This window comes from Pogona vitticeps, chromosome 10, assembly GCF_051106095.1.
Source record: "Pogona vitticeps strain Pit_001003342236 chromosome 10, PviZW2.1, whole genome shotgun sequence".
NCBI lineage: Eukaryota > Metazoa > Chordata > Lepidosauria > Squamata > Agamidae > Pogona > Pogona vitticeps.
In genome coordinates, this window is record NC_135792.1 from 27,270,738 (window position 1) to 27,298,179 (window position 27,442).

The 27,442-nt window shown below is 59.0% G+C and overlaps 1 protein-coding gene across 4 annotated transcripts in view; it reads left to right on the top strand.

The window, feature by feature from the left end:
* Positions 1–27,442, top strand: part of VAC14 (VAC14 component of PIKFYVE complex) — a 42,000-nt gene that overhangs the window by 2,270 nt on the left and 12,288 nt on the right. For all 4 annotated transcript variants that reach the window (XR_012081266.2, XM_072980665.2, XM_072980667.2 and 1 more), the window contains exons 4-14: positions 460–522; positions 2,371–2,478; positions 3,207–3,316; positions 4,289–4,395; positions 4,761–4,895; positions 5,259–5,414; positions 5,714–5,774; positions 8,862–9,006; positions 10,488–10,553; positions 14,237–14,393; positions 21,832–21,964. Coding sequence is in view for 3 of the 4 variants with exons in the window: in XM_072980665.2 (XP_072836766.1) it covers positions 460–522; positions 2,371–2,478; positions 3,207–3,316; positions 4,289–4,395; positions 4,761–4,895; positions 5,259–5,414; positions 5,714–5,774; positions 8,862–9,006; positions 10,488–10,553; positions 14,237–14,393; positions 21,832–21,964 (1,241 nt within the window). In the remaining variant the exon portion in view is untranslated. The remainder of the gene's footprint in view (positions 1–459; positions 523–2,370; positions 2,479–3,206; positions 3,317–4,288; positions 4,396–4,760; positions 4,896–5,258; positions 5,415–5,713; positions 5,775–8,861; positions 9,007–10,487; positions 10,554–14,236; positions 14,394–21,831; positions 21,965–27,442) is intronic.

Genomic DNA, 27,442 nt, shown 5'->3' on the forward strand with positions numbered 1-27,442 from the left:
AGAGCGGAGTTATGTGGAGATCTCCGGAGGGGTCTCCCTGAGGAGGCTCTCCACGTTCTGCCTTCTTCTCCTGAAACATTCTGGGTTCCTAGTAGGGAGGCTCTTGTTCGCTCCGGCTGAGGAACTCTCAAATATTTAGTTGCATAAAAAGATGCCACAAGTGGGTGGGAGCAGCTGTCGTGAGCATCTGTCCCAAAGCTGAGTGAGAGGTGGGGTTGGATTTTATCTTTGTAACCAGCGAGAATTTCCCCAGTCTTCCAAGTCCCTCTGGAGTGTCAGACAAGAAGCCTCCCAACTGGGGTGGAATAAGGTGGGGGGTGGGGTGAGAGGGAGAGGAGAGGAATTGGGGTAGTCGCCCAAATTGGTGACCCCTTCCTCTCCTCAGCAATGAAGTGGTTACCTGCTTGGTTTAGCCAGAATACTTTCTTCTCTCTTCCCTTCTTTTCCTTCTATTAAAAGCTTGCTGCAGATCCAGATCCAAACGTAAAAAGTGGTTCTGAACTCCTGGACCGGCTTCTGAAGGTACCTCTCTTCTTATTGACTGAAGATGAGCATGTGGTAGAAATGTATCTCAGATGGAGGGACGCACTGTCTCTTCATTTTGTCCTCCCATTTTTGTGGTTTCAGTGGCATGCTGGGTGGGATCTGGGAATTGACGTGGTAATGAGTCCCCCTCCTTTTGGCCAGAGGGCATGAAAGAGCAGGCATCCTGCAATGAGTCTGTTCTCCAGTGCCTGGTATATGAGGCCTTCCAGGGCTGGCAATGAAGGCGAACAGAGGTTTTGAAGAGCGGACTGTTAGTGCTGGTGGGTTTAGGAATTTCGCAGGGCCTTAGCTCAAGATTTTATTCAAGACCAGCCAGAAACATCTACTGAAAGGAATCAAGGGAAAGTCTCTGAACAGTGGGGAAGAGAAAGGCTTTTGATGAAGGATCCCAGGAAGAATTCAGAACTTATAGTGTTCAGCTGAGCTTGGACACAGATAGGCTTGGTGGGTGGAAGTAGCCTCATCCCCCTTTCACCAGTCACAAATTTCTCATTCTGTGCTAAGGAAGGGAAACAGAAATGTACTGTATGGTATTTAAAAAGTGGGAAGTAAGAGCAGAAGGGTTCAAAATATAAACAGCAAGAACCATGCATCACTAACATTGTTCCTTGGCACACCTTCCTTGTTTACAGAGGAAGTTGTGTTATCTAAAGCTGCTTCCCCCCCCCCCCCCACACACACACCTGAGCCTCTCTGAAAGGCACACCCCAGCCAGCTTGGCTGAGGACGGTCAGGGGTGATGGGAGGTGTTGCTGAGAACATCTGGAGCCATCCAGGCTTAGAAAAGCTCTTTCTCAGTGGAGGTGGGGGCTCTAGGGAAGCAAGGGGAGGTTGCTTGGCCGGGAAGGACTAAGGCCACTGCTTGGCAGGGAGAGGCTTCTTCCCAAGGGCGTGCCATGAGGGAGGAATCAACCCCAGAGGGAGAAGGGCCAGCAGAGTGGCCTCGGGGGCTTGTTGTCTTTCCTTTTAATGAGCAAGAGCAGCTTTTAAAAACAAGGCAAATCCTCCACCACCACCCCAGGGCAGCCGCAGCATGCAGGCGCTTATCTGCGTGTTGATGTAGGTGATGGCTTGGAGGCTGGGGAGACCCAAGCTGCCTTTTCTCCAGGCCTCCCCTTTCTTGTCATGTGCAACCAAGGGGGTGGGGGTGCGGGGGGGGGCTTTCCCCAAAAACCTCCATCCAAAGGAGAGTGGAAGGCATGGGGTCTGTTCTCAGTAGGAGGGCGGGGACGGTCAAGGAATGGGACATGTAAAGGGGAGCCAGCTTTTTGCTCCCAGAGCTGCTGTCGGTTTGAGTTACTGAAAGAGATTTGTTCCAGGGGGCTGACCAGTGGCTCACTGTGGGGCTGGTTTTGGGGTGGAGAATGAAGTAAAGGATTAGCCATGGGGGAGGGGACAGGGAGGGGGGGGAGGGAGGCAAGAAATGCAGAGACAGAGAGCCCTCACAGTTGTGACCTCACTGGTTGCCTTCTCCTCAACCAAGTGGGAAGCCCACGGGACTCATCCTGCCTGACAGGAAGGGTGACGGGCCCTCGCAGGCAGCTAGGGGGTTATGCCGCCGCTGCCTCCAGCCGGTGGGCGGGCAGGGATGGCCCTCCGCCAATTGGTTTTGTCCTGCAACTCCTGTCAGTGCCAGCCAGCCTCGCAGCTTTGTAAGGGGGGGAGGGAGAGAGAGTTGCACCACCCCCAAGACCTGGAGGGCTGCCGTTTCCTACTCCTTTCCAAGCGAGGGGGCAGCTGAGGGGGAGCGGAGGGTGACGCCTGGGTGGGAAGGCCGCCCTTCTGCTCCTCCTCCCCCTCAGTGGTGGTTCGGCCTTTCTGCAGGATATTGTGACGGAGAGTAACAAGTTTGACCTCGTGAGCTTCATCCCCCTCCTGCGGGAGCGCATCTATTCCAACAACCAGTACGCCAGGCAGTTCATCATTTCCTGGGTGAGTGCGGGCATGGAGGGGGCGCCCTCCCCTTTCCGGGGTGAGCAGAAGGCATTCCCGGGCGTGCCTTGAAGGCCTGGAGAGGAGCTTGCAAATGCTGAGGGCATTGCAAATGCTGGGCGGGCCTCCTGGACTCCCTGGCGCCTCCTGGAGGGAGGCGTCTTCTGGTGACCTGGGGGCCAAACCCAGCTGGCGTTGGTTGTTGGGGAGCGGGGCCTGTGGTGCCCTTTGCCCCCTGCGAGGGGCTGGGAGCAGGCGTGGCCGAGGGGCTGGTTGAACTGCTTAAGCAGCCAGGGACACTCGGCTTCTTTCAAAAGGGAGATCAAAGGAAGAAGCCGAGTGCCGGGAGGACCCTTGGCCCCTTGGTGGCTGCTTGCTCTCGCCTTCCAGTGAGGGTTCCTTCCTGGGCCCTCGGCCCGGCTATCAGGGCAGAAAAGGAGAGCCTGGGGCACCCCGGCAGCCTCTCGCCTTCAGAAGCCAACTTGCCCAAGAGTGTTCTTGCAGAGCGGCGACTGCTCTTGCAGGATTACAGCCTCTTCCGCCCCCCCCCCCCAAACTCTCCGCCTGGTTCACCTCCGTGAATGCCTCTTGCCGGTCGCTGACATGGTTGCAGCCTGAACAGCGAGGGGGCGACCTGTTTCCTGCCATGCTGGTGTTGTCGCTTCTTGGTTTGTTTGTTTGTTTTGTTTCATTTTGTTTTGTTTTCTGTCTCTCTTCCTCTGAGCTAGATCTTGGTTTTGGAGTCAGTGCCTGATATTAATCTTCTGGATTACCTGCCAGAGATTCTAGATGGACTCTTTCAGATCCTGGGCGACAGCAGCAAGGAGATCCGCAAAATGTGAGTGTGGTTTCCGTCGCTGGCGATCCTGTTTCTGTGTCGCAGGAAAGGCTGGTTCAGCACAAGCCACAGTGAACCTTTGCCCCTGATTCGCTCAGCCTTCTCTCCTCTTGCTCAGGGAGGTGGAGGAAAGCTTTCCCTTCTGCTTTTGGATAACCTCCTGTCTCTCGGGACCGGAAATGGTGATCAGCACTAATGGTGGTTGGTTTCAGTAACCATGGTTTAAAGTTGCCTCCTCTGATAATGACAGTAGTTATGGTTAATGAGGAGGTGTTGCATTAGCTGACTGAAGAAGTTACATATATGAATTGCTGGAGAAGCTTTTCTGGTCTCGTGGCTGCATAGAAGTGTGCATGGGCCAGAGGCTGTGGACTCCTTGTGCAAGTGTTGTGCAAAGCTGTGGCTTAAATGCCACGTGTGGTTGGCTTGCAGCTCCCACCATGGCTCACCAGAGGCAACGTTGGCTTCCTGGGGCTCCCCCATGAGATCTGGAAGCCCGCCGCGGCCCACTTCTGGTTTCAGCTTCGGAGGTTCCCTGGGCAAATGGCCATTGCACAGGGACCATCCTCTCCTGTCAGGGCAGGATTTGCTCCACTTTGCTTCAAGCGACTTGGAGCACTGGGGGAAGAAATGGCAGCACTGGTGTTAGAACGAGGGCGCTGTGCTCACTGGTCTCCTCTTGGCCTGATCCAGCAGGACCATTTTGAAGCACCTGCCTCTTCTCCTCCTTCCTGCCAGAGGCCAAAGTCTCCAGGGCTCCCTCTGGGCACTTCCTCCGTCCTCCAAGTAGGGAGCGAGGCTTCCCGTTTCCCCCACGGGACCCTTCGGAAACCATGTCCTTGTTGGCGGTCTGCTGGGAAAGTGTTGCCTGGACTTGAACGGGATTACCTTTAACCTCTATGCTCTGTTGGGGTCCAGGGAGGAGAGAGAGAGAGAGAACTCAGCTTTCTGGCTCTTCCTCCTCGCATGTAGGTGCGAAGTGGTCCTGGGGGAGTTTCTCAAAGAGATCAAGAAGAACCCTGCCAGCGTCAAGTTTGCTGAAATGGCCAACATCTTGGTGATTCACTGTCAGGCCTCGGGTGAGTGGCTGTCACTTTCCTTCCGGTTCCAGTGGAGTCTGGATGAGCTGGAGGATCTGGCCACGTCGCCCTTGCCTCTTTGCTTCTGCCTCCCCTCCATCCACCTTTTAGCGAGGGAACATTTCCCACCCCCTACCAATTGGTTTGGGTTCATACCTAAGTCCCCTCTTGCTGAGCAGTGCAAACCCTGGGAGAGGATGTGACACACACACACAAACACACACACAAAAACACAGCTCTTTTGCTTTGTGAAGCCCTTCTTCAGTACATTCCCTGAAAGAAAGGATGTTGGGGGGGGGGACGGTTTCCAGTCCTCCAGGCAGGCAGTTCACCCCTACTTCGCTTTTCTGTTCCTTGGGCGGCAGATGACCTCATCCAGGTGACAGCCATGTGCTGGATGCGCGAGTTCATCCAGCTGGCCGGCCGGGTGATGCTGCCGTACTCCTCAGGGATCTTGACTGCAGTCCTGCCGTGCCTTTCCTACGATGACCGGAAGAAGAGTATCCTTTGCCACAGAGGCCTCTCTCTCTCTCTCTCTCTCCCCCCCCCACTCCCTCCCTCCCTCCATGATCTTCCATCCTAGGCCTTCAGGTGAAAAGGAGGGCACTTTGCCTAGGATTAGAAGGTCAGGAGAAGCTCCGGAGGAAGGTGGAGGTGGTGGTGGTTTTTCTCCCGGGGGGCTCTTGACTGAGGATTTGCCGCTGTGGGTGACATCCACCCGGGTTTGGCGACCTCCAGTATCCCATGAAAACTGGCTTTGGGGCCTGGCTTTGGTGCTGGGGGGCCCACTGTGTGATTCTGCCGGGTTGGCGACTCAGTTGGTGCGGGGGCGCATGGAGATTCCTTACCTCCGTGGAGTGCAGACATCAAAGAGGTGGCCAACGTGTGCAACCAGAGCCTCATGAAGCTGGTCACGGCTGAAGATGATGAGCTGGAGGAGAGCAGGCCGTCCGTGGCCCTGGGGCAGGGGGAGGCCGGTCAGGACGAGCCGGGCGCCAAGCAGGAGGGGCCCCCAGTGGGTGAGTTCGGCTTTCCAGACATGCTCTCTCCCCCCCCCCAATGTTTTCTTGGCCACTTTCTGGAGGTTGGGGGCAGGAAGGGCAGCCACTGTTTGGCTCTGACTGTGACTTTTTTGATGCCAGGATTTGAGAGGCCATCGAAACCTCCTCTCTCTCTCTCTCTCTCTCTCTCTCTCTCTCTCTCTCTCTCTCTCTTTCTCGGGGCTGGCTAGGTCTTTTGTGTGGGGAGTGAGGGCCACCCCCTCCAGTGCCCCACGGGCAGTGCCACAAGTGGCCTTAACTGACCTGTCTCTCCACAGGCTGCTTGGATGCCTCCGGCGACTCCAGCTTCAGCAACACCAGCGTCTTTCTGCCCGCCAGGTAAAATGTCGAACCTTCCCTGGAAACGCTGGAGGGGGGGCGTCTTTTTGAGGGTGGAGGGGCTTCCCTGGGCATTCCCGCCCCCGGACCACCTTCCACCCAATGCTGCAGGGTCGCTGCGGGCTCTCTCTATGGGACATGGCCCAGGACGGAGCCCTCCCAGGCCTGGGTGTGATTCTGCAGAGGAGGAGGAGGAGGAGGTCTGGCCCGGGAGGTCTCCATGACAGGGAGCAAAGCTCAGGGCTCTTATCTTCCTGCCCCCTCCCAGGCCGTGGGGGTGGGGGTTGTGAGGCACGAGAGGGAGACTCCGGCACAGGGTTCCTTTCCTCCATGCGCTCCCGGGGCGATCCTGCACAATGAGTCCAAGCAAGGGCTTTGCTCGGGAGAGAAAGATCCCTTCCCTTCCCCCCCCTCCCAACCTGTGGCTCGCCGTTCCAGGCTCTGATCATGTTGTCTTCTGTAAACATCTGCAAGGGCGAGTTGGACTCGGTGGCTGGCGTGGAGGCGGCAGCGTTTGGGCTGGTGCAAAAAGTGTCATTCTGGCTCGGGGGGGGGAAGGTTGAGGGGCTCCTGGGATCGCTGCCTTTGGGCCCCCAGGCATGGGCAGGCTCAGCGCCTCCTGTGTGTTGCATCTTGGGGCTGGGCTGGGCTGGGGGGGGCAGAGAAGAGGGGCCGGCAGGGCGTCAGCCGAGCTCAGCAGGCTAGTGACTCACGCTGTGAGGTTTGCGTCCCGTGGAAGCGCCCTTCTCTGGGAGCGGGTTGGGTGGGGGGGGAGGCTTGGTTTGGGTTGCGTTGGAATGCAGGCGGCCTCCCGTGAGCTTCCCCAGCCACGATGCCGCCCAGGGGGCTGCGATCCCTCTGCTTTCTTCCTCCTCCAAAGCAAAGTCTGTTGCTTGTCTCCTCCCCCCCCCCCAAGCGCTTAAAGCATGTGTGTTGTCAATAACGAATGGACATGTTGGGGAGAACTCCATGCAGACTTGGATCCCCTGGGGAAATGGTTCTGAAAATCCAGTAGGATATATGTGGGGAGGAGGGTCCAGAAATGAGTCTCTGCTTTCACCAGGACGGGAGAGACGGAAGAGCGGCAACCGAGGCTGGGGCAGGAGGGTGAATTTGGTCTTTTGGAAAAGGCCGTGGATAGGTCAGGCAACAGGCCCTTGATCTGCCCAGGCCTTGTGGCTGGACATCCAGTGCTTCCCCTCCCCTCCCCTTGCATTGCCTTGCCCCTCCCTCCACCCAGATGGTCTAAAGCCCAAGATCTCCCTTCCTGCGGCAGGCAGGGTCCCTCCCCGCTCCCTCCCGTGGCCTGAGATGGGAAGCCATGCGGCCAAGAGGCCTCTGGGGGCCGCAAGAGATTAAGCAGAATCCTCCTGTCTTAAACAGTCCTCCTGCTTGGATGCCTACGGCTTGGGGGTGGAGGCGGGGGGGGGTGAACTTCTCCAGGGTTGGCTTTCCTGCTGTCTGTGTGTATGTGTGTGTGCGTGCGTGCGTGTGCCTGCGCCCCCCCCCAAACCTAGGGAATTGCAAAGATCCTGGGTCTTCTGCCGCTAGAGGGTAGCAAGCTGCACTGATTGCTAGACTGAGGGCCAGTTTGGGACCGAGTGCCCCCCCCAGGAAGTGGCAAGGGAGGGCCTCCCATCAGTCCAGCTCCAAATGTTTCAACAGGAGGCGCCGCTTTCTCCGTTTCCTGTGAAGCGGGTGCCCGCTGGGATGAACCTTGTGACTTGTTAGCAGAAGGCCTGTGAAAGTGGGGTTGGGGTTGGGGGGGGCATGTTCTTCAGGGCATTACATAAAGAGAGAGGAGAAGAAGGAGGAGGAGGAGGAGGAGGAGGGATGACTCTGGAGTTACTGCTTGGGGCAAATGGCTTCCCTGAGCAGCCCATGGCGGTTGTCTCTGCTCCCGGCAGTTGAGCTACTTGTGCAAAGCTTTTCTGGGGCAGCCCTTGTGTGCGTGGGCAGGGGGGAGAGGGCCCCTTGGTGAACGCCCATGCCAGGGGCAGCGAGAAACCTGACAGGCCTACTGCCGGGTGGAGGGAGGCTTTGCCCAGCTGATGGGGCGCCTGGGGGTTGAGGAGGCTCTTCCTTTGCCCCCTCGGCCAGAGTGAGGAGGCTGGGGTGTCCCACGGAAGAGGGCAGAGACACACACACCCAACCCCTACCTCCCCACTCTCTTGGGAAGCAGGACCCCTGCCATGAGCTTGAGCCCCCCAGGAGGGCAGCTACAAGCCAGTTCAGTTGGGGAGAGGGGCGGGGGGGCACCCCCCTTCCTGGACAGACGACTCTGGAGAGAGGCCAGGAGGCTGTTTGCTGCATGTGCTGAAGTGCTGCGTTTGGGGAGGGCTGGCAGACCCCGGAGTGTCCCTTCAGCTGGGAAGAAGGGAGGGATGTGCCAGACCAGGCAGGCGGCAGAATCCCCTTCCTTCTCGCTCCCCCAGCCAGTCAGCAGCTGCCGGGCCTTCCCCTCTGCTGGGTCGACAGGTGGGGCCCGCCATGGGGATGCTCAGAGATGGCAATGCCATCAGATCTTTTCCTGCCCTTTCCGAAGACAGAAACAGGCGGTGGGGCTGTTTCAATATGTTGGCAAAATTAAAAGCAGTGGGGGGGGGGGAAATGGGGGGAGGGGGCAGAATGCAGTGGACAGAATAGGCAGGCTTTTTTTGGAGGGGCTTCTGATGAGGGTGTCTGTACCTTTGGCCACTCCTTTATTTAATGGGCTTTTAAAGTCTTCTAATGCAGCAGGGCTTTTAATGTGATGATATGTTTCATGGAATATTAACCGCATCGCCTGCTGCATTTTCACTTGTTGAGGCGCTCTGGATCCCTGTACAGGGTGGGAGATGGGATACAAGATGGGTGAAGGTGATGGGGGGGTGGCAGCAGGAAAGCTTCTCTTTTCTTCTTCTTCTTTTCTCGCCACGAGGCGAGGTGGGTCTTGATGGGAGCGGTTTGCGGCTCAGCTGCGCCATGCAGGGCTTTGAAGGGGAGGTTCCGGCGAAGTCCCCTCTGAAGCGGACCAACCTCTTCCTCACAACAGCCTCCAGGCACCTCGCACGGGGTCTTCTGACTCGCGTTTCTGTTTTCCTGTAGTACGGAGAGAATCCAGGTGACCCTGAACCTTGATGGCATCGTCCAGGTTTTGGACTGCCACCTTCACGACTCAACCATTGGGATGATGACACGGATTGCGGTCCTGAAGTGGCTCTACCACTTGTACATCAAGACCCCTCGCAAGGCGAGTCCGCCCTGGGATCAGCGCCGGCCAGCGGTCGCGCAGCAGCCCCGTCTGTGGGTTCCTGCAGCAGCTGCCATTGGTGGTGGTGGTGGTGGTTGTGGGGAGCTGAGGCAACGGGAGGCTCAGGGAGACCCCAAAGTTGAGTCTTAGATTGGCTCCGGCGACTTCTGGCAGCTGCAGAGTTTCCCTCAGCAAAGACGGCAGGCACTGTTTCTGTAGGAACTCCTCAGAAAGGCTCACAGCCCTGCCAGGGGCCTGCCTTTCCCTTGTGCCTGGCACCTCATTTCATGGTGTCCAAGCAGGGTATCTCTCAGTGTGACACACACACACACACACACACACACACACACACACACACACACACACACACACACACACACACACACACACACACACACACACACACACACACACACACACACACACACACACACACACACACACACACACACACACACACACACACACACACACACACACACACACACACACACACACACACACACACACACACACACACACACACACACAGAGAGAGCCAGTGATCCCACGCTGCCAGTGACCAGGCAGGGGAGCCTGGGTCTACAACGGAGGGAGCCCCCCCTTCCCCAAGCTCTGCTTCTCCCCCCCCCGATGCGTTTGGAGCAAAGGCATCGCTTCTCGTGGACGCTGCAGCCCTTTGTCCATCCGGAGGTCACAGGGAGCAGCTGGGAAGGCCTGCTGGGTAGCAGGTAAAGGGGCTTGGGGTTGCCCCAATCATTGGGGGCAGAGGACTCAGCAAGGTGACCTGCCCCATAAGAGCTGTCAGTTTGGCGGGGGTGGTGGGCTCAGCCAAACAGCCTCAGAAGCACATGCTTCTCCCCCCCCCCCCGGCCAGGGCACTTTGGAAGTCAAAACAGAGAGGGTGGTGCCGCTAAGCTCAGTGCGCTTCCTGTCCTTCCTGCCAGGAGGGCTTTGCCCTCCATTCACCCTAGAGGGGATACCCCCCCCCGAAACCCCTGCGACTGCGGAGGAGCAGAGAAGTTAGTCTTGCCGAGTTGGAAAGGAAGCCTTGATCCCGAATCTGTGTGGGACTCATTGGGCTTCCGGCCAGCCTTTTGCGCAAAGTTCTCTTTGGGAAAACGTGGGGGATGGATGGTCTAGGCAAATTCTTTGTCCTCTCTTAGTGTAATTGTTTGTATATTTATTGAGGTGTAGAAGCCGGAATCGTTTCATGCCGTCACCTTGGCAGTCGTGAGATGGGGGTGCCTAGCTTTGCGATAAAGCAGAAGGGGATCTTTCTGTCGCCTGTGGGTGCCTTTGGCCGGTTTGCTGCAGGATTCCCTGGGATGAACTTCTAGGGAAGTGGGGGGGGGTTTCCATCTCAGGGGGACCACAGACTCTGTTTAATGGGAACAGTAGCCTTTGGGGTCGGTGCAGGAGAGGGCAAGGGTTGCGTTGGCTCTCTCCTTCCTCCAGCTGTGGCCTCTTTCTGGTTCCAGATGTTCCGGCACACGGACAGCCTGTTTCCCATTCTGTTGAAGACCTTGTCCGACGAGTCCGACGAGGTGAGTCCGGCCTTGGGGGTGGGCCTGGATGCGAGGGAACTTTCGCCTGGACCTCGGGGGGGGGATCGTGCCTGCCCACGGCTGCTGGCGTCAGAGGTGATGTCCCCCAAATTCAGCCAGACCCGCTTTCCTGAAGTGCTGCCAGGGGTGAGGAAGGGACCAGGGCAGCGCTTGATCAGGAAAGCCCCAGGCAGGGACCTGGTGGTGGAGATCAGTGGTGGGGGGTGGGGGGTGGGGGTGGGGCTCTGCTGGTTGAAGGTGCCTCAGAATGCCAGTGGCTGGAGAAGCAGGGCTCCTCCTTCTGCTCTCTGGAGTCCTGCTGGCCACTGCAGTTGGCCCGTCTGGAAAAAGGCAAGGCGGGGAGGGGGAAGACACTTCTGCTTCTGCATTGGTCTGTTCCCTGGGTATTTTGGGCTGGGCACGAGGGTCCTGCCAAGACCGTGGCTCTTCAGATGTGACCTCCCGGTCCCTCTCCCCACAGCTCGGGTGTCCTTGAGGGGCGAATGTGGGTGTCCAGGCTCCCTCCCTCCCTTGGTTCCTGCCGGGGCCCTGAGGCCTTCGCCCCGCGGCCTGTTCTGTGGGGTGGGCTTCTTCTGACCCCAAATCCCCTGGAGCCGCTGCTCTGTGTGGTACCGATTCCGAGTACAAGGAAGCTTAGCAGAGCCTTTGTGCCAGAGGGAATGGCGGCTTTGCTCCCCTCCGGCTTCTGTTTGTGCCTTGGCTGGATTTTGGCCCACGAGTCACCAAGAGCCCCGCGCTCGGCCTGCCAAGGTTGAACTTTGGGACTGTGTTGTGCGATGGAGAACAACGGGGGGGGGGGGGAGAGAGAGGCAAGCTTCCCATGACCTTCCATGTGCTTCTCACCACCGTGCTTCTGCTCCCTCCACCCCCTTTTTGCATGGAAATGGGTGTGGGGGCTTGGCAGGCAACGGTGTCGGAGTTCAGGGACAGAGGTCTCTTGGGGGGGGGGATCTCCTCTTGTGGCGCCCTGGTCGGCTTTGGTCCTGCAGGGAGACCTTGGAGATCCCGCCAGGGTGGAGCCAGGTTCCCCTGCTGCCCTCTGCCCTTCTTCCCCAGAAAGCTGTGGGGCGGTTTTGCTGGACGCTCTTGCTCAAGCAGAGTCCCAGGAGAAAGGGGGGGGGGCTGGAAAGGAGGCTCAGGCTTTCCCTGTGGGTTGCAGCCCTGCCTGTTGGAGCTCTGGCTGGAAGGTGGCTTATAGTCTGGCTGGCAGTGCATGACCTGTGCTTTACCTGGAGGAACTGGGGGTGATGGGGTGGGGAGGCATTAGATGTGTTCCTGAGAGAGGCTGTGAGCCATGGAGGCACTCGCGAGGACATGAGCACAGGGGCGCCATGGATAGGGTGTGTGTGTGTGTGTGTGTGTTTGTGTGATTGCCTCTTCAGGGAGACCGTAGCAGCCCATGGTACATGAGCCAACCCATGGAGCGAGCGCAGATTGCTTTGAGCAGAGCGGAGCAGGAGGTGTGCGGGCTTGACCTAGATCTGGATGGAGTGGAATCCTCTGCGCAATGGCACAGGCGCGCTAAGAGGGAGCCCGGGAGATGGGGCATGAGATTCAGCTCTGGCTCGCTAGCGGAGGGCTCGCCTGCCTTACCCAGACGAGCTTCCCCTTTTCTAAGCCAGGCAAGGCCCCGGCTTCTGGCTGGTGCCCCCCCCCCCGCCTTGGCCACTCTGCACATTGTCAGAAACAGCTGGCCAGGCAAAATCTGAGAACCTCATTTGGGTGCCACTGGCGAGCTCTTGTGGTTAAGGACAACTGTCGGAAACCATGGAAAGAACGTGTGCTCACGGCGTGGGGAGGATGACACAATGGACCTTGCATGGAGTTCCTGGTGTGGTTCCCCCCCCTCCACACACCCCCTCCTGCTGATCCAGCCTCTCATCTTTTCCACGAGGCACCGCTGACTCATTTCTCTCTCTGACAAGGCCTTTCCGTGTCCGGACGTTTAGTTGGGCTCCTCTCTGGCCTCTTGCAGCAAAACCTACCAAGCCGCTAATACAGATTTCCCGATTAGACAGACTCTGTTTGACATCCGTGGCCAGTTGTGCAGGCCAGGTGAATACGTACTTCCCCCTAGACCGTTGTCTCGGGAGGCAGATCGGAACAGCTTCCCGTCGCCTCTCATGGAGGGGGGGGGGACGGTGGCATCCGATCCTCTCTGCTTTGGGTTCATCATGTGTGGGTTCTGCCGGGGTGGGTGTGTTCTGCTGTGAGCAGGAAGTCAGCTGCCCTTCGGGGCTCCATGCACCCACCCCCCCGCCCACTCTCACCCGTGGGTCGTCTGCCTCCAAAGGGAAGGGGGGGGCCCTCCTCGGCCCCTTTTATGTCCAGGGATTGTGTATGTGTGTGTGTGTTTGGGTGTGTGTGTCTAGCGACCCAGCTGATGTGCTTTCCTGGCACCTGGCCCCATTGCCATGGTAACAGTAGGTATTTGTGCTCTAGCAGGATATTGCTTTCCTTACACTCTTCCAGTTCCATTCTTTTGCACACAGAAAAGCAAGTTTTTTAAAAAATAGAAAGCTGCTGGAGAGTTGAGAGGGATGCCCAGTGCATGCAAAACATTCCCCCCTCCTCTTCCCCCTCCCCGCCTTCCTCTGCAGGCTGGTGGGGAAACTGGAGGGCACCCCCTCCTCCAGCAGCTTCCACCAAGTAGGGCACTCCGTCCGGGGCCCCTTGCCTTCTCCCCCCTCCCCTCCTCCCCCCCCAGGTGGCCAGGATGGCTCCCGTCCTCTGCAGTGCCCGTAGGGGGACCCCCCTCGCACCCCCTCTCCCTTTCATGGGGCTCTGCAGGAGCTTTGGGCTGCCTCTCTGGGAATGTGTGTGTGTGTGTGGGAACTCTGACGCAGTGGCCGGAGGTCAGTTGGGGGTTGGCGGAGGCACTCTGGGCAGTGCCCGTGGGCCTCCTTCCCCTCGGCCCTTGCGCAGAGCAGGGCCTTGGATGCCGTGCCCCCCATGGTGTGGAATGGAAGGCGCTTCCCTCTCAGCGTGGCAGAGGCTCTTAGAGCTGTGGGTCCCGGTTGAAGTGGGCCTTTACCTTACTGACGTTAGAAGTTAATGGCTAGAAGTCCCGTTTCCAACGCACGTCAAAACCAGCCTTGGCCCATTTCAGTCAGCAGAGCTTGAAGGGGGTTGACTCGCCGGATCTCTGCTGATCTTGTGGGTGCTCAGCCCGTGTGCGGGTCACAGCCTGCCTGTTGTGCACGTTTTAATCTTAAGGGGAGCAACTTTGAGACATTCACCCCTGAGCGCCCTCGGAGAAGTACAGTCCTGGCAAATAAGTAGTACATGAAAAGGATCACAACTTTTTCTGGGTAGGGGAGGGGGGAACAGCATCGTTCTGATCCAGAAGGGGTTGCCCAGGTCACGGGACCTTCGCTTCCCTGGCCCTGGGCTTCCCTTCTGGGCTTGACCGAGCACTGGTAGTCCTCTAGACAGGGAGGGGGTTCCGGTTTACATCATCCCCAACGGGTGGTGCCAGGGATGATGGGGGTGGCTGTCTACCCCTACTTGGCAAGGGGGCGAGTGCTGCCCACCGGGCCCTGGGCCAGAGGGGGGTCATCTCTGAGGTCAGGGGCAGGCAGAAGGTGGTGGTGGTGGTGGTGGTGGTGGTGTTGGAGTTTGGGGAGCCTCGGCCCCATCCGTGTCTCTTGTCCTGATTCCAGGTCATCCTGAAGGACTTGGAGGTCTTGGCTGAGATTGCCTCCTCTCCAGCCGGACAGACGGAAGGCCAGGGGCCGGCCGACGGCGCTGAGGGCCCCTCCGGACATCTGGAGCTGCCCCTGCCCGCCCCGCCCAAAACCGCTCCGGCCGGTTCCTCCGGTAAGTGCCTTGGGCTTTGGTCACTCACGGGCCTCGATCCGCGTGGGGGTGGTTTTCTTCCCTGGCCCCTGAGGCCACAGGGACCGGGTGGCTGCCATCCAACAGAGGCGGGCCGGCGACCCTCCCGGAGGAGCGAACCTCGGTTGGGGCAGCAGGTTTTTGGAAGGTGGTCCTGCCCCAGGAGGCCCCTGCCTGCCGCCTGGCCCAGCCATTCAGCGGCCGCAGGAGCCGGTTCTTTCAAGGGTTTGCTGCACTTCTGCTGCTTGTGATCCAAGGCTTTTCGGGGGGGGGCAGAAGGGGGTTGCCTGTTTTGCTTTGACCTGGTCAGAACCATGGGAGGTGGGAGCAGGGGCCCCTCGAGTCCAGCGGCAGGAGTTGTCCAAGGGGAAGCTTTGTGGGGAACCCTGACCGCTGGAGGGATAGACGCCTCCTCCGTGGATCTGGTAGCTTGGATCGGCCCTGATCTCCAGAGCCCGGCCGTGGCCCTTCTGGCTAGAGAGCAGGGTGGAAGCCCTGCCTGATCTCTTCTCGGCTGTAAGCGGGGGAGGAGAGCTTCTCCTCCTGTCTTCTGCTTTCCTCCCAGAGGCCTGATTACTCTTTCCCCTCAGCCGGCCGCCTACGCCCACCCCCGGAATCCTGTGACTGGATCCTTTGGTCACGGGAGAGCCGCGCAGGCCAGCGGGCAGACGGGCCGGGTTCAGCTGCCAGCGATTCCTCACGTCTGCGCTGCGCTGGCCTCCGTCTGCAGGAGGAAGGGAAACAACCCCTGCCATTTTTGAAAGGTTCTAAAGAAATCTTTCCCAGTCCTTTTAAAGTGAAATCCTAGATTCATAACTTCTCCCTAATTTCTGCTGTTTGTGAATTTAGAGCATGGAGGGGTTGGAACTAATTGTCTGTGCCTGGCCCCCGAAGCAGCCTCGGCCCCCACCAAGGCCCCCCTCCCCCGGCTGTCCAGAGAGTTAGCCCTTGGCCCTTCCGGTGTCTTCCCAGAGGCCCCAGCCTGCCTGGCCGGTGGTCAGGGATTCTGTGGGGCTGACGTGCAAAGCGTCCGAGTGGGGCGGTGCTGGGCATCAGGGACTATACCAGGGGGCAACAACATTTTAAACCAAGGCACCCCTTTTGTGTGAGCCAAGAGAAACATGTCTCACGGTGGTGTCTTAATGCAAACACCCACTGGCTTTGCTCTGGGCCAAACCAGCGCGTCCACCCCGAACCAACCCTGCGTCTTTCCTAGAAGTAGACCCCCTCCCCCAAGGGAGCCGAGCAGGAGGGAGGGAGAGGTGGAGGGGGGAGGCTGTGCCAGGGGCAGGGCTGGGGAGCCTGGGCAGCCACCCCGAACCATTCCGTGGCCTTTGTGAGTTGGGGTGGTGCAAAAGGGGCCATGGTCTCCAGCTTTGAGGCAGGCAGTCTCATCTTTCCAGCAAGGGGGGTGGGAGGAATGTCCTCCCCCCCCCCGTTCACCCCCAGGGAGCTGGCTCTTTGGTGAATGCCCCTGGACCGTCCCGGATCCAGTCCTCCCGAAGCTTCCTGCCTGACCCTGGGATTGAAAACTTCCCCATCCTAATCTGGCGCTTCCTCTGCTGGGCCCCCCGCCACCCACCCTGGTCGCCTGGGGGGGGGCTTGTTCGACAGGATTTGGACACCTCCTGGGGGGGCTCAGGGGCAGCAGGACAGACGCCTTTTGCCATGAGCGAGGACAGCGGTCCCCTCCTCAGCCTTGTCCTCCCTCGGAAGGGCAGAGGTCGAGGAGAGCCCGGCAGCCACGGAGAGGAAGGCCACGTGGTGGAGCCCCCAGGCTGCTGCTCCCTCTGGCACCTCTCTGCTTGCACGCCAGGCTCCTGTCTGCTCACCAGACGGAGGGAGGGAGGGAAGCTCAAGACACACACACACGCACACATGCATTTCCTTTTGTGGGGGGGGGACGAGGGAGTGTCGGGAGCCTGCCAGCTTGCAGTGCCCCACCTTTCGGTTTACAGGGTGCATGTGCAGCTGGAAGAGAGCGCCGCGCCTTGGGTGGGTCAGGAGCCTCCGTCTGTGTGTCTGTCTGTCTGTCTGTCTGTCGAGGAGATGGTCTGGGTGGAGGGGCTTCTGCGGAGCTGGCCAGGCAGCTGCCGAACTGTGCTTTGATTCTGTTCCTTCTCTGTGCACAGTCTAAAAATAGCCGTGCTGTTGTGGCCTCTCTCTTAGAAGCCGGTGTAGCCTTTGGACTGCTGTCCGGGCTTGGCCTTTTGTTGCCAGACCACTTGATGAGAGACGAGAGGGCTTGGGGAAAAAATGGGAGTTGCTCACATGCCAGCTGCTCCTTCATCCCAAGATAGCTCTCTCTCCTTTTTTTTTCAGGGGGGGGGCGGAGAGCCCTTTGTGCATGAAAAGAGCTGTTGTATTTGCAACAGGTCCCCAAACATGCCCCCCACCTAGGAGACTGGTGCACCCATGGAAAGCCCAGGGTCCAGAGAGAAGCTGCCCCCAGGGAAGCCAGCCGACTGCCCATGAGGACCTTCCTGGTGAAGCCCTCTGGGGGGGGGTCGGTCTGGCTGGGCTGGCCACGGTTGCCCCAGGCTATTCCGTAGGAGGGGCTGGTCCTCTTCAGGGCATTCCAGCCACTTCATAAGTGGAAGGTGTGGTGGGCAGTGGAAGGAAGGGTCCAGGGATGGGGGAGACCCCCCCCCCAAGCCTACAGCTCCCCTCAGGTCTTGTTGTTGCCCAAAGGAGAAAATGTGGGTGGTGTTTTGGGGAAGGGGAGAGAAAGGCTGAGACGCAGAAGGGGTAATGGTTGACAGGATCCTAGATCCGGATCGGGCACAGGAGCCTGTGCGGCGAGAGGGGCTCGGGGGCCATCCCTGAGCCTCCTCGGTCGCCACAGACGGCCCAGCCACCTGGAATCCCAGCCTGTCGGCCGCAGGGCAAGCAGCAGCCTAGCCTCCTGGTTAGGACAACCGAGGGCCACGGCGGTCACGAAGAATAGCTCCCTGCGGTCTCTAAAGCGCCACCTAGTTCTGTGTTTACAGGATGGGTGCTAAAATCTGATGTGGTTTCGGGGGGGGGGCTCCCGATTTCCCTCTGGGTTTGATTGATAGTTTGATGGCCGGGAGGTCTTGTGGGTGGCGGCCTCCTCCACGTCAGAAGCAGCTGCTGGACGGTGTGTGTGTGTTTGTGTGTGTGTCAGTGTCACACTCTTGCTCCTCCTGCAAACCCATGACTTTGAAGAAGAAAAAGACGAGGCAGCTCCGCTTGTGATCCTGACATCCTCGGGCAGGCGGGCCATCGGGTGCTGTCAGATCAGCTGCCTTGTCATGTGAGGGTGGCCTCGGCCGGAGGAGGGGAGGCAGAAAGCTTGGGGAGCAGATGATGGTCTTGGGCGAGCCTCTCTCTGCCCGCTGGAACACACTGCCTCTAAACATAGGCCTCCTGCAGGGGCTGGAAATCTGCACGGTTGGAGGGGTGTGTGTTTCGTCCTAACAATTTGGACAGAGGTCGGGCCTTCCCAGATCCCTCTTGAAATGCTCCCAGTTGTTGCATCTCATCATTTGAAATGGTGAAATCCAAAGCAGGCGGAGGAGGCCCGGGTGTGTGTGGTGGGAATGAAGCCACCGATCCCGGGGCCTTAGCTGTTGGGAGGGGGGGCTCCTCCCAGGATGTCCTTGCCCATGGAGACAAGGCAGCCACCTTTTCTGGGGGCCGTGGGGGGAGCTGAGGGGGCTGGCGGGTGTCGCCAAGCCAGCCCCCTGGCTAACCTGGATGTCGGTGGGGACCCTAGGCTGGTGCAGAGCCTGGAGGCCTGTTGGGGGGGGGGAGACCGTGGCAGGCTCTCGCCCTTCTCCTGCTGGAGGCTGAAATGCCATTTTGGGGAGGACGCCTCTGGCATCTGGCCACAAACAGGCCCTTTCTGTCCCTCTCACGTTGGCGGCCTCATAAACAAAAGAAAAAGCAAAGAGGCAGGCATCTAGGCAGGCCCGCAAAGGGAGAGAGCAAAAGATGAAAGATGGCGGTCCACTTGAGGGCCTCCTCGGAGATGGTCCTGTGTGCCTCTCCTCCTGAGAGGAAAAAAACGGAGGCGGGCAAAGAACCGAGTGCGAAGGCAAGACGGCAAAGCGGGGGATCATCCTGCTGGAGCCTGACGGGTGGAGAGAGAGCCACCGGAGGGAAGAAGCACTTACACCTGGCACCGCCACGGAGGCCTCCTAGCTGCCCAAGTGCCCCCGGTGGGGTGGAAGGCCCTGGGCGCAGACCCCTGGGCCGCGGGGAAGGTCAGACCATTGATCCTTGGGAAGGCCGGGGGGGGGGGCACTGTTGGGGTGCCCGCCATCGAAAGATCAGCTTGCAGGGAGACAACAGGGCCTCCTTCCAGCGAGAGACAAGGAGGTCTGTCCCTTTTTCCCCCCCCTTCCCGGACCTCCACCAGCCTTCATTTCCGGCAGCTAGGCTGCAAGAATCTTTGTTCATTCCTGCACAGAAATGTGTACCTGCTTTGGCAGGGACTTTTCCCTAATAGGTATTCTTGGGTTATGTCCCCCTTAACATGTACAGGTGAAGGCATTTCTCTCCCCCCCCCCCCCCCGCAGGGCCTGGAAAACACACACGTCGTGCAAGGGAGCGGGAAGTGGCCCAGAGACTTGGGTCCGCAGTTTTGCTCCTCACACATGGGTCAGGATGGCAAAAGGGTCTCCTTGAATGCCAGTTCCTTTCCTGCTCCTGCTTGGGGGTCCCCACCCCACCCTGCTCCTCTGTGGCAGGGCTCCCTGCCTGACCTGTCAGGTGGGGTGTTTGGGGGGGGGGGAAGAGATGCCTTGGTTGGGAGGCCAGGACACTTGCCGCAAAGCGGCAGCCCGTCCTGCCTCTGGCCGGAGGCTCTCCGTGTTGGGCGTTCCTTGCCTGCATTTTCCCTTCCGTTTGTTCTCTGAGCAGCAGCAGCAGCAGCAGCAGCTTCTTGGGAGTTTGGCCCGCTCGTGGTCTCTGCCCTTCGTGGGTTCTTCTGGTCCTGTAAGTGGAGCAGGGCTGTGCGAGACCCGGGCCGCTGGCCAAGGAGACTGCCTTCTCCATCTTAACATCTGTTTTGGTGTGGGTCTGTTTTTGTTCTTTGGGCCGGTCTATTTTTAACTTGCCATGTGATGTTCTCTTTATGTCATATTTACAAAAGCTGAAATGCAAAACATATTGCAGTGTCTTGTGGGGAAATGGCTTTTGCACATGAGGTTCCACTTAGCAGCCCCCGTCTTCCCTGGCAGCAGCAGCAGCAGCCCCCGCGTGTCTGGCTTTGCTCGAGGCTGGCTCTCGCTGTGATCTGGATGTGGGAGGGCCCGTCTCTTGCGGCCGCGCAGCTTCGGGCTCTCTGGTTTCAGGACCTAGGCAGGGGTGCGGCAGAACCAGGCGGCCCCAGCACACACCTTTCTCCAGCCCCCCCTCCTCCTCTTTCTTGGGGCTCCCTGCATGCAGCCTGCCTTGCCCCCCCCCGATGGAATTTCCAAGGGGAGGGGAAGGAGCCCTGAGCAGGGGCTCTGCTGATCTGCCCTCCCAAGACCTGTGGGCAAGGATTGCTCAGAAAGGCTGAGAGAGATGGGGTGGATGATGCCTCTGTCACCCTGTCCGTGGCATTGCCGCCTACCTCTTTCTCTCCCGTGGCACCACGTGGGCAAAGGATGTGAGGGGAGAAAATACAGTGTTTTAAAATAGCCTCCTCTTGGAAAGAGTCATTCAGGCAGGTGGTGGAGGGAGGGAGGACTGAGACGGAGGGCTGGAGAGGAGTCGCTTCAGGGCCAGTGAGCAGCTGCAGGGTCGGTGGCCGTGTGTGGGGGGTCCGTCCCATGATAACCAGCCTCCTGGTTTGGGGCCTGGAAGGGCCCTGCATGGCCTAGAGAAGGAGATGGGCTGTGAAGGGCCCTGATGACCCCCGGGAGGCCTCGAGGGCAGGTCCGCCTGCCTGCACCCTCCTGGGCTGGGCCGGGCTGAGCTCTTCTCTGCCAGAATCGTTCCTCTCCAACTTAGCGGCACGCCAGGAGCCGGTGTGGGGAGGGCGGGTGCTTGGTCTGATGGGAACACCTGTTCTCTCTACACCGGAGGGAATCCTCTGCTTTGCAAGTCGCCGGATAAATGCCTTTGCTCCGTCGTGTTTGCCTCGCACCTCTCCTGCCTTGCGACTATTCTTGAACATGCCAATAGCCAAGCACGTTTGATGGCCGCATCTTAGCATGTGGGAGTGGGCGAGCCAGCCGTCCGCGGCAGAAGCGTGCCAGCCAGATCCGGGAGGTGTGTGGGATCTCGTGGCAACCCTGTCGCCACGGCTTCTCTGTTGTTAATTCATTGAATATTATCTGTGGAAGAGGAAATCAACGCGTAGGACGTGGGAAGTCTAATCGGTGTTGAAAGTCTGTGGCAGAAACATGTGCTTCTGCTTCCCCCCCTTCTCTCTCTTTCTCCTCTCGGGTTGTGGAGCCAAAGGTTGGGAGTTTGATCCCCCCCCCGGCCTCTTTGACAGCCACTCCGTCATCCAAGGGGTCCCTTCCATCTCTGCAGCTCAACGAGGACTATTCTCAGATGACATCTGCCACCACCAAAGTTCTCCGGGCATCCGAAAGGCTTCAATCCATGAGGCTGTGATACGTTCTTCTTCCCAGCATCCAGGGCACGACCCTCCCTTCCTGGGTCTCCCCTCGCTTGTTCTGGAGCCATTTTTCTTGCCCAGCCGCTGCACCAAACCAGCTCAGCTGCGGTCAGAGCAAGCTCTGGCTCCCGGGGCAGGCATTTTCGGTTCCTGCTCTGCTGGAAGTGGGTCACTCTGCAGCAGCTTGGCTTGGAGGCTTTCGCTTTTAGTCGTTGCATCAAAACTTGGAAGCAGCCCAATATAACTCGTGTCATTGCCCATCATTTTTTATTTTCCGGCTAAAAGGGAGGCTAAGCTCACTAGTTTTGTTGGCAACAAATAAGCACCGTGTACTGGTTATTCTGAATGTTGTTTTGGAGCGATGCTCTGGCCCATTTTTCACAGGCTCAGGTTGCGTCTGAAACATGGATGAACCAGTGGGTTCGATCTTTAGCTCTACAGGCCCAGTTGACAGACCCCTCCCTGGAAGAGCCCTTTGCTGTGGCTGCTCGTTGTTCCTCCCCCGTCCTCTGCAAGGTTTGCCTGTTTGGGCCTCTTTGGGCTCAGGAGCTCACCTGAGTTTTCCATTCCCCCGTGAGTCCTCTCTTGCTCTCTTTCTGCCCCCCTTTTCCACCATGCCAACCAGTATGAAAAGACGGAGAGAAAACAGTTGGGGCTGTCTCTCAAGAGCTTTGGGATGGAGAGGCCCACGTTCAGAGGAGGAAAGCCGGCCCCGGCCACCTCGAGCCCATGGAGAGGGCCTTGCCTGGAGCTGGCCACGGGACGGGTGGCCCTTGGGGCTCCAGAGGCCGCTTTGCCTGCCCTCTTCCGTCCCTGACTCTCTCCCGGTGTTCCTTCCAGGCGCCAAAGGCATGGAGTGTTCTCCCTCAACACCCACCATGAACTCCTACTTCCACAAGTTCATGATCAACCTGCTCAAGAGGTTCAGCAGTGAGCGGAAGCTGCTGGAGACCCGCGGAGCCTTCATCATCAGGTGAGACGCGACCTCTCCTTGCTCTCCTTCGGTCCTTAAGCCTCCCAAGCGTCGATGTGTGTGACGAGGTATAGATCTGGTGCCGGCTCTCGGAATGTCCTGAAGCTTTTCCCCTTGGCCTTTGGAGGCCGGAGAGCGCACCGTCCCACCGGCTTCAGTTCTGGCCGCTTACCTCGGTCAGGACAGAGCTCGCCAAGAGCGGCCTCTTTGCAGGCCTGCCATCCGCAGGAGCCTGGATTTATAGCTTGCTAGAACAGCTTCTCGTTTGTCCTCCAGTCCCCGAGAGAGGGGTGGCGTTGCTCCTTGGAGACGGCCCAAGGGGCTGAGCTCTCCGGGAACAGGGGGCCCTGCGTGTGCCCAGTGGCTCCCAGCTGAAGTTCCTGGCGATTGGCTGAGGGGAAGGATGCTACTGTTTCCGTTTTGCCCAGGAAATGCTTCTCCTTCCAGCCTCTGCCCCCACCCTTTGGTGGGACGGTCCAAGCCGTTTTCCAGAGGGCACGCACAGTCTGTCTTGGGATCCTACTTGCTGTGCGTAGGAGAGACACCCGAAAGGAGGGCAGGCGGCCGTACCTGGAACCAGTGGCTGTCTGTCTGGTCTTTCGGTCTCTGGTTTCCAAACACAAACCCAGCTGCCCTCCTGTGCACTTCTCGCTTACAGAATGGGCGCCATGAAGGAAACCCATGGGAAGGCGCTCTCAGGACCCTGTGTGTGTGTGCACGCGCGCATGCGCCCCTCCTTCTTAGGAGATGCTGGTCTAGAACATCCTTCAGGCTGGTTCTCACTTGTGTGGGTGCTGAGGGCCAGTCATAGGACCCCAGCTGAAGGTAAAGCAGCCGGGGGTGTGCATTTCCCCCTCCCCCTTCCCGTTGTTTGATCTCATATGAAGTTGAAATATGCTAGACGGGCTCACTGTTTGGATGGCAGAGAAGTCAGTAGCTGAGGATGATGATTCAGGGGCCCTTCCCCTTGGTGTCCTGGTGATCTCCATTTGATAGATTTCAACCTTTCTGTGTTCTGTGTGCTGGGATGTTCCTGAAAAGAGAAAAAAAGAAAAAAGGCTTGAAAGGAGGAGGTCAGCCGGTTTGTGCTGAAGCCTTGGGGCAGGCGGGGGCTCCTGTGGAAGTCTTTCTGTGTTGTTTGTGTTGGGGGGGTAGCCTCGCAGGGATTTAAAGCAGGTCACTGGAAGGTTGGGGAGAGGAGCCCCGAAGGGTGACTTTGACTCCCCCACTTCCACTACAGAGCCTCTGCTGGCCCAGTGGAGAGGATGCCAGGGAAGGGGCGGGACTGGATGCATCCTCCCTCCCTCCCTCAGGTGTGTTTCCCCCCCTCCCCTTTAGGCCGCCAGAGTCTTGTGGTGCAGAAGCCTAAAAGGCCTTCAGTGCCTGGTTTGTCTCCCCCCCCCGGCCTTCTCCCCCCCCCCCCTTGACTCCTTGTCTGGTTCTTCAGTGAGGGAACCCTGAAGCGCAAAGACCCACCCACGGCCACCCAACCTCCTCTGGTTTCTGCTGTGGTCGGCCAGTCAGGAAACTCTTAAGGGAATTTAGTCGAGATGTGATGTAGTGGATAGAGTGATGGATTCGGCCTCTGGAGAACAGGGTTCAAATCCCCACTCTGCCATGGAAGTGAACCGGGCATGGAATTGTTAAAGCCACTCCTTAAATAACTCACTTACTTGAAAACCTTATTAGGGTCACTAGAAACCGGTTCCCACTTGGCAGCACATAACTGCATTTCAAATTAAAGTGGAAATTGGGAGCGCCTATAATTAGGTCGTGCTTCTGATTTTGCATCCCCGGAGTGCACATAATGCACTTAGGAGTGTACACACGTATACCCCAAGATTGGAAAGGTGGTGCAGGCCTGTTGGCTTGGGGAGAGGGCGAAGGGTGTTTATTCCCATACTGGTGTCTTGGGGAGGAAAGGAAGGGGAAGAGTTTAGTGACGTGCAGATAGATGCTCTCTGGTGTCCCTCAGAGAGAAGGAGGCTCAGCACCCAAACTCCTCCAGGCTCCTGCTGCCTCCCGAGAGGCCGTCTAAAGGTGGCCGCTGGCCTGGAGCCTGGCGTGGCTTCCCTAGGCATGGGGAGGGTGGGGGAGGGCCTGGATGGGGTGGGAGCCGGGGCCCCGGGGAGAGTGGCCCTTTGAGATCTCCGGCCGGCCCTTTGAGTCCGACTCTCATACCCCTGCCCGGCTGGTGGTGCCTGCCCTGATGCGGTCGGCAGCGCCTCTTCCTCTTCCGTGCTGGGCTCCTGGTTGCTGCTGTTCACAGTCCGGGGCTTGTGACAGAGCAGCCTTCCAGTGTGTCCCGGGCCCCAGACCTCCCCTCACGGAGACTCAGTTCCACCTTTCTCCGCTAGACAATGGACCCTTTCCTCCAAGGCCGACGGACCGACGAGGTGCTTGCTTGGGTCCCTGGATTCCCTCCTGCAGGGTCTCCAGCGCAGCCAGGGCCTCGGTGCGTGCAGCAGAAGCGATGGCACAGTTTCCCTGTTCGTGACAGCATGCTTTTACCCTCTTTAGTCTCTGCGCTGCTCGGGGGATTCTGTGCTGAGCTCTTCCAGAGCGGCTGGGCATCTGGAAGAGTCTGGAGGATGATGATTCCCGCTGGGCTTGAGCAGCCGTTGCTCTAGAGGCAGGGCCAGCTGTGTCAGCCACGAGAAGGGGTGCTCTCGTTCATGGGTGGGCTGGGGCGAGGGGGGCAGGCGGGCGAAAGTCCCTTGGCTTTCCTCATCCTGCACGGCGAGTGCAGGTGGGACAGAACCTATGATGGTTTCCATCTTCGCTCGACTGGCTTTTCCTTGGCCAAGCCAGTGAGAGCAGAGCCTCCAGCTCTTTTGAGAGAAGAGTGCGCTGCGGGTGAAGGGGGTGGGGTGCCCCCTCAGCAGAGGCCGGTCTCTGGGCTCCGCTCGGCAGGAAGCGGCTGGCCAGCCGCCCTCTCACTCACCCCGCTTTCCAAAGGTGTTTCCCCCCCCCGTCCCCCTGCCTCCCTCTTTGGAGAAGGGAGACCCTCGGTTAGGTGTGGGCCAGAGGTTGCTCCTTCCTGGCTGGGTGGTGGTGGTGGTGGTGGCAGGGGTTGAGTCCCGTGAGGGCCGCGCAGCAGGTGGGCGGAGAGCCAGGAGGGAGAAGGATGCCATTTTGCCCTCGTTCCTTTCCTCAGGAAGAAGGCGCTGGGCCCGAATTGGGGTGCCCTGCTTGGAATCTCAGGGAGGGCAGGCAGAGGTTCGTCTGGATAGCCAGGGTGGTGGGGGAGTCTCCTCTTTCTTCTCTGCAGGCCAAAACATGCTCTCTGGACTCTCCTTGAAGGGCCCTCGGAAGGAGGAGGTCCTGCTGTGGCCACCCCGCCTCCCCACCCCTGCCACCGGCAGGAATACGTCCCGGCCCCGGTGGGCTCCATTTCTGTGGTGCCGCCTGGGTTCGGTTTGTGGCTCTTGCCCAAGTCATGCAAGGAGACCCGGACTCGGCCCGGAGATCTGGCGATGCCATCCCTTTGTGGGATTTTTTTTGGGGGGGGAGAGAGGGAGGAGAGCTGCTGCCCCCCCCCCAGGGCATTTGGCTTTGGGTCAGTGAGGAGTAGGGGTGTGTGTGTGTGTGCGTGCGTGCGTGCGTGCGTGCGTGCGCATGCATTTTTGGGGATGGAGGGGCTCCCTTGCCGTGCCTACCTTCCCCTCCCCTCGTCCCCTCCTTGCTACCCTCTGCAGTTTGTGCCTCAAAAAATGACCCCCCCCAAAAAAAGAAACCTCCAAGGGGGGGAAGAGAGAGAGACCAGGACTGGCATTGAAGGAGCTCTCTGAAGCCCCTGGTCCAGCACGAGATGGAGATATAGCCACCTGTCCTCCTGAAGGGCACGGGTGGGGGGGGGGGTGCGCCAGGGGCAGCAGCTGTGAGGAGCCCGGCGGTGTGTGTGTGTGTGTGTCCCTCCGGCTGGTCTGGATCATGCCTTGTCCTGAAGCTGAACAGGGCCAGGGGGTGCCACTGTTGTGAATCAAGGAACCAAGCATTTGGCGCTTCTTCCTTCCTCTTTCTTGGGCACCTGGGTTCCTGCACGGCCCTCAGAACGGCATCCGCCCGGGCGGGCAGTCGGGCGAGCTGTCATGCGGCCTCCTTTCCTCCCTCCCCGAGAGAGAGAGAGAGAGAGAGAGAGCGCCCTCGTCTCCTGCTTGTGTTTCTAAAAGCGAAATGGAAGGGGGGGAAGTGGAATAAGGAACTTGAGCTGCTTTGAAAATTAGGCCACAGCTGTCGGCCTGAAAGGAGCGCTCGCTTTGCTGAGGAGGCTCCTGGCAGAACCCACTGCAGGTTGACCCCCTTTGGAATGAAGGGAGGACCGTTCGCCTCAAAGGCAGGTGATGGGGGGGGGGAAGAAACACACACACACACACACAGCCCGAGAGGGGCTGGACGTCTCCTGGAGGGGGGGGGGAGAAGGAGGTGTGGCGGCTGAAGCAGCCACCACGTCCCCACGTGCGTGGAGGGCTTGTGCCGTGGCCCTTGGTGGCCTGCTCAGGCTCCCCTGTGGGCTGCAGCAGGGCGCCTGGTTGGGGGACCACCCTTGCTGAGCCCCCTTGTGTGCCCTCCCCACAGAGGAAGGGAGGGGCGCCCACACACACACACACACATTTCCCCCTCCCTGCTGCTCAGATGCAGAAAACAGTCTTTGGCATCCCTCAGAGCGCAGAGTGGATTTTGTGTTAACCCAGAAGGTGGTGCTGATGTTGCCATGGTTCCCTTCACCCTGGGGTGCTGCTGCTGTGAGGGCTGATGGAAGCGGGACGAAACAAACACACCACGCAGCTCTCCTGCGCTGGGGCTGGGAAGCGCCTTTCCGGGTTCTGCCCGTCGCTCCTCGGTTCAGGCCGCCGTTTCCCCCTCCTGGCGCGGCTGCCCTCGTTTTATCCAAGCTCTGCCATAGTGGTGGTGCTTCCGTGGCACGTGGCCCCCCCCTCCCCCCGTGGTGGCAGCTGTTCAGGAAGAAAGAGAGAGGCTGTCACGGGGGGGGGGGAGGTGTTTGCAGCTCCTGGCACGCAGGCTGCATTTGGGTCCCTTCAGAGAGTGAGCAGGGAAGGGCGGAGGACCCCGCTTTTTGTCTGAAATTCTAGGTGCGGTGAAATGGGCGAGGAAGACTCTGGGCCAAAATCCTCTTTGCCGCCTCTGTGCAAAAGGGTCGTGACTCCAGCCAAGGTGGGGAGAGGTTTTGCCCGGCTGTGTTTTGCTGCTTTCCTCCGTGGAGCTCCCTGAAAAGGCCTCTTTCCTGCAGAATTCCAAATTAGAGGTTGCTCCCCAAATCGGAAGGTTATTAAACAGGTGGAAAGAAATACCCCCCCCACACACACACACCCAAGGCCTGTGTGATTCTAGAGGTTGGTTGGATGTTCTTAGTTTTCAGTTGAATAAGGTGTTCCGTTCAAGAGTTAACCCTTTGCCACACAGGCTCTGTGCTGCTTGTTGGTCCTTCACAAATAAGTATACAGTACTAAGTTGCAT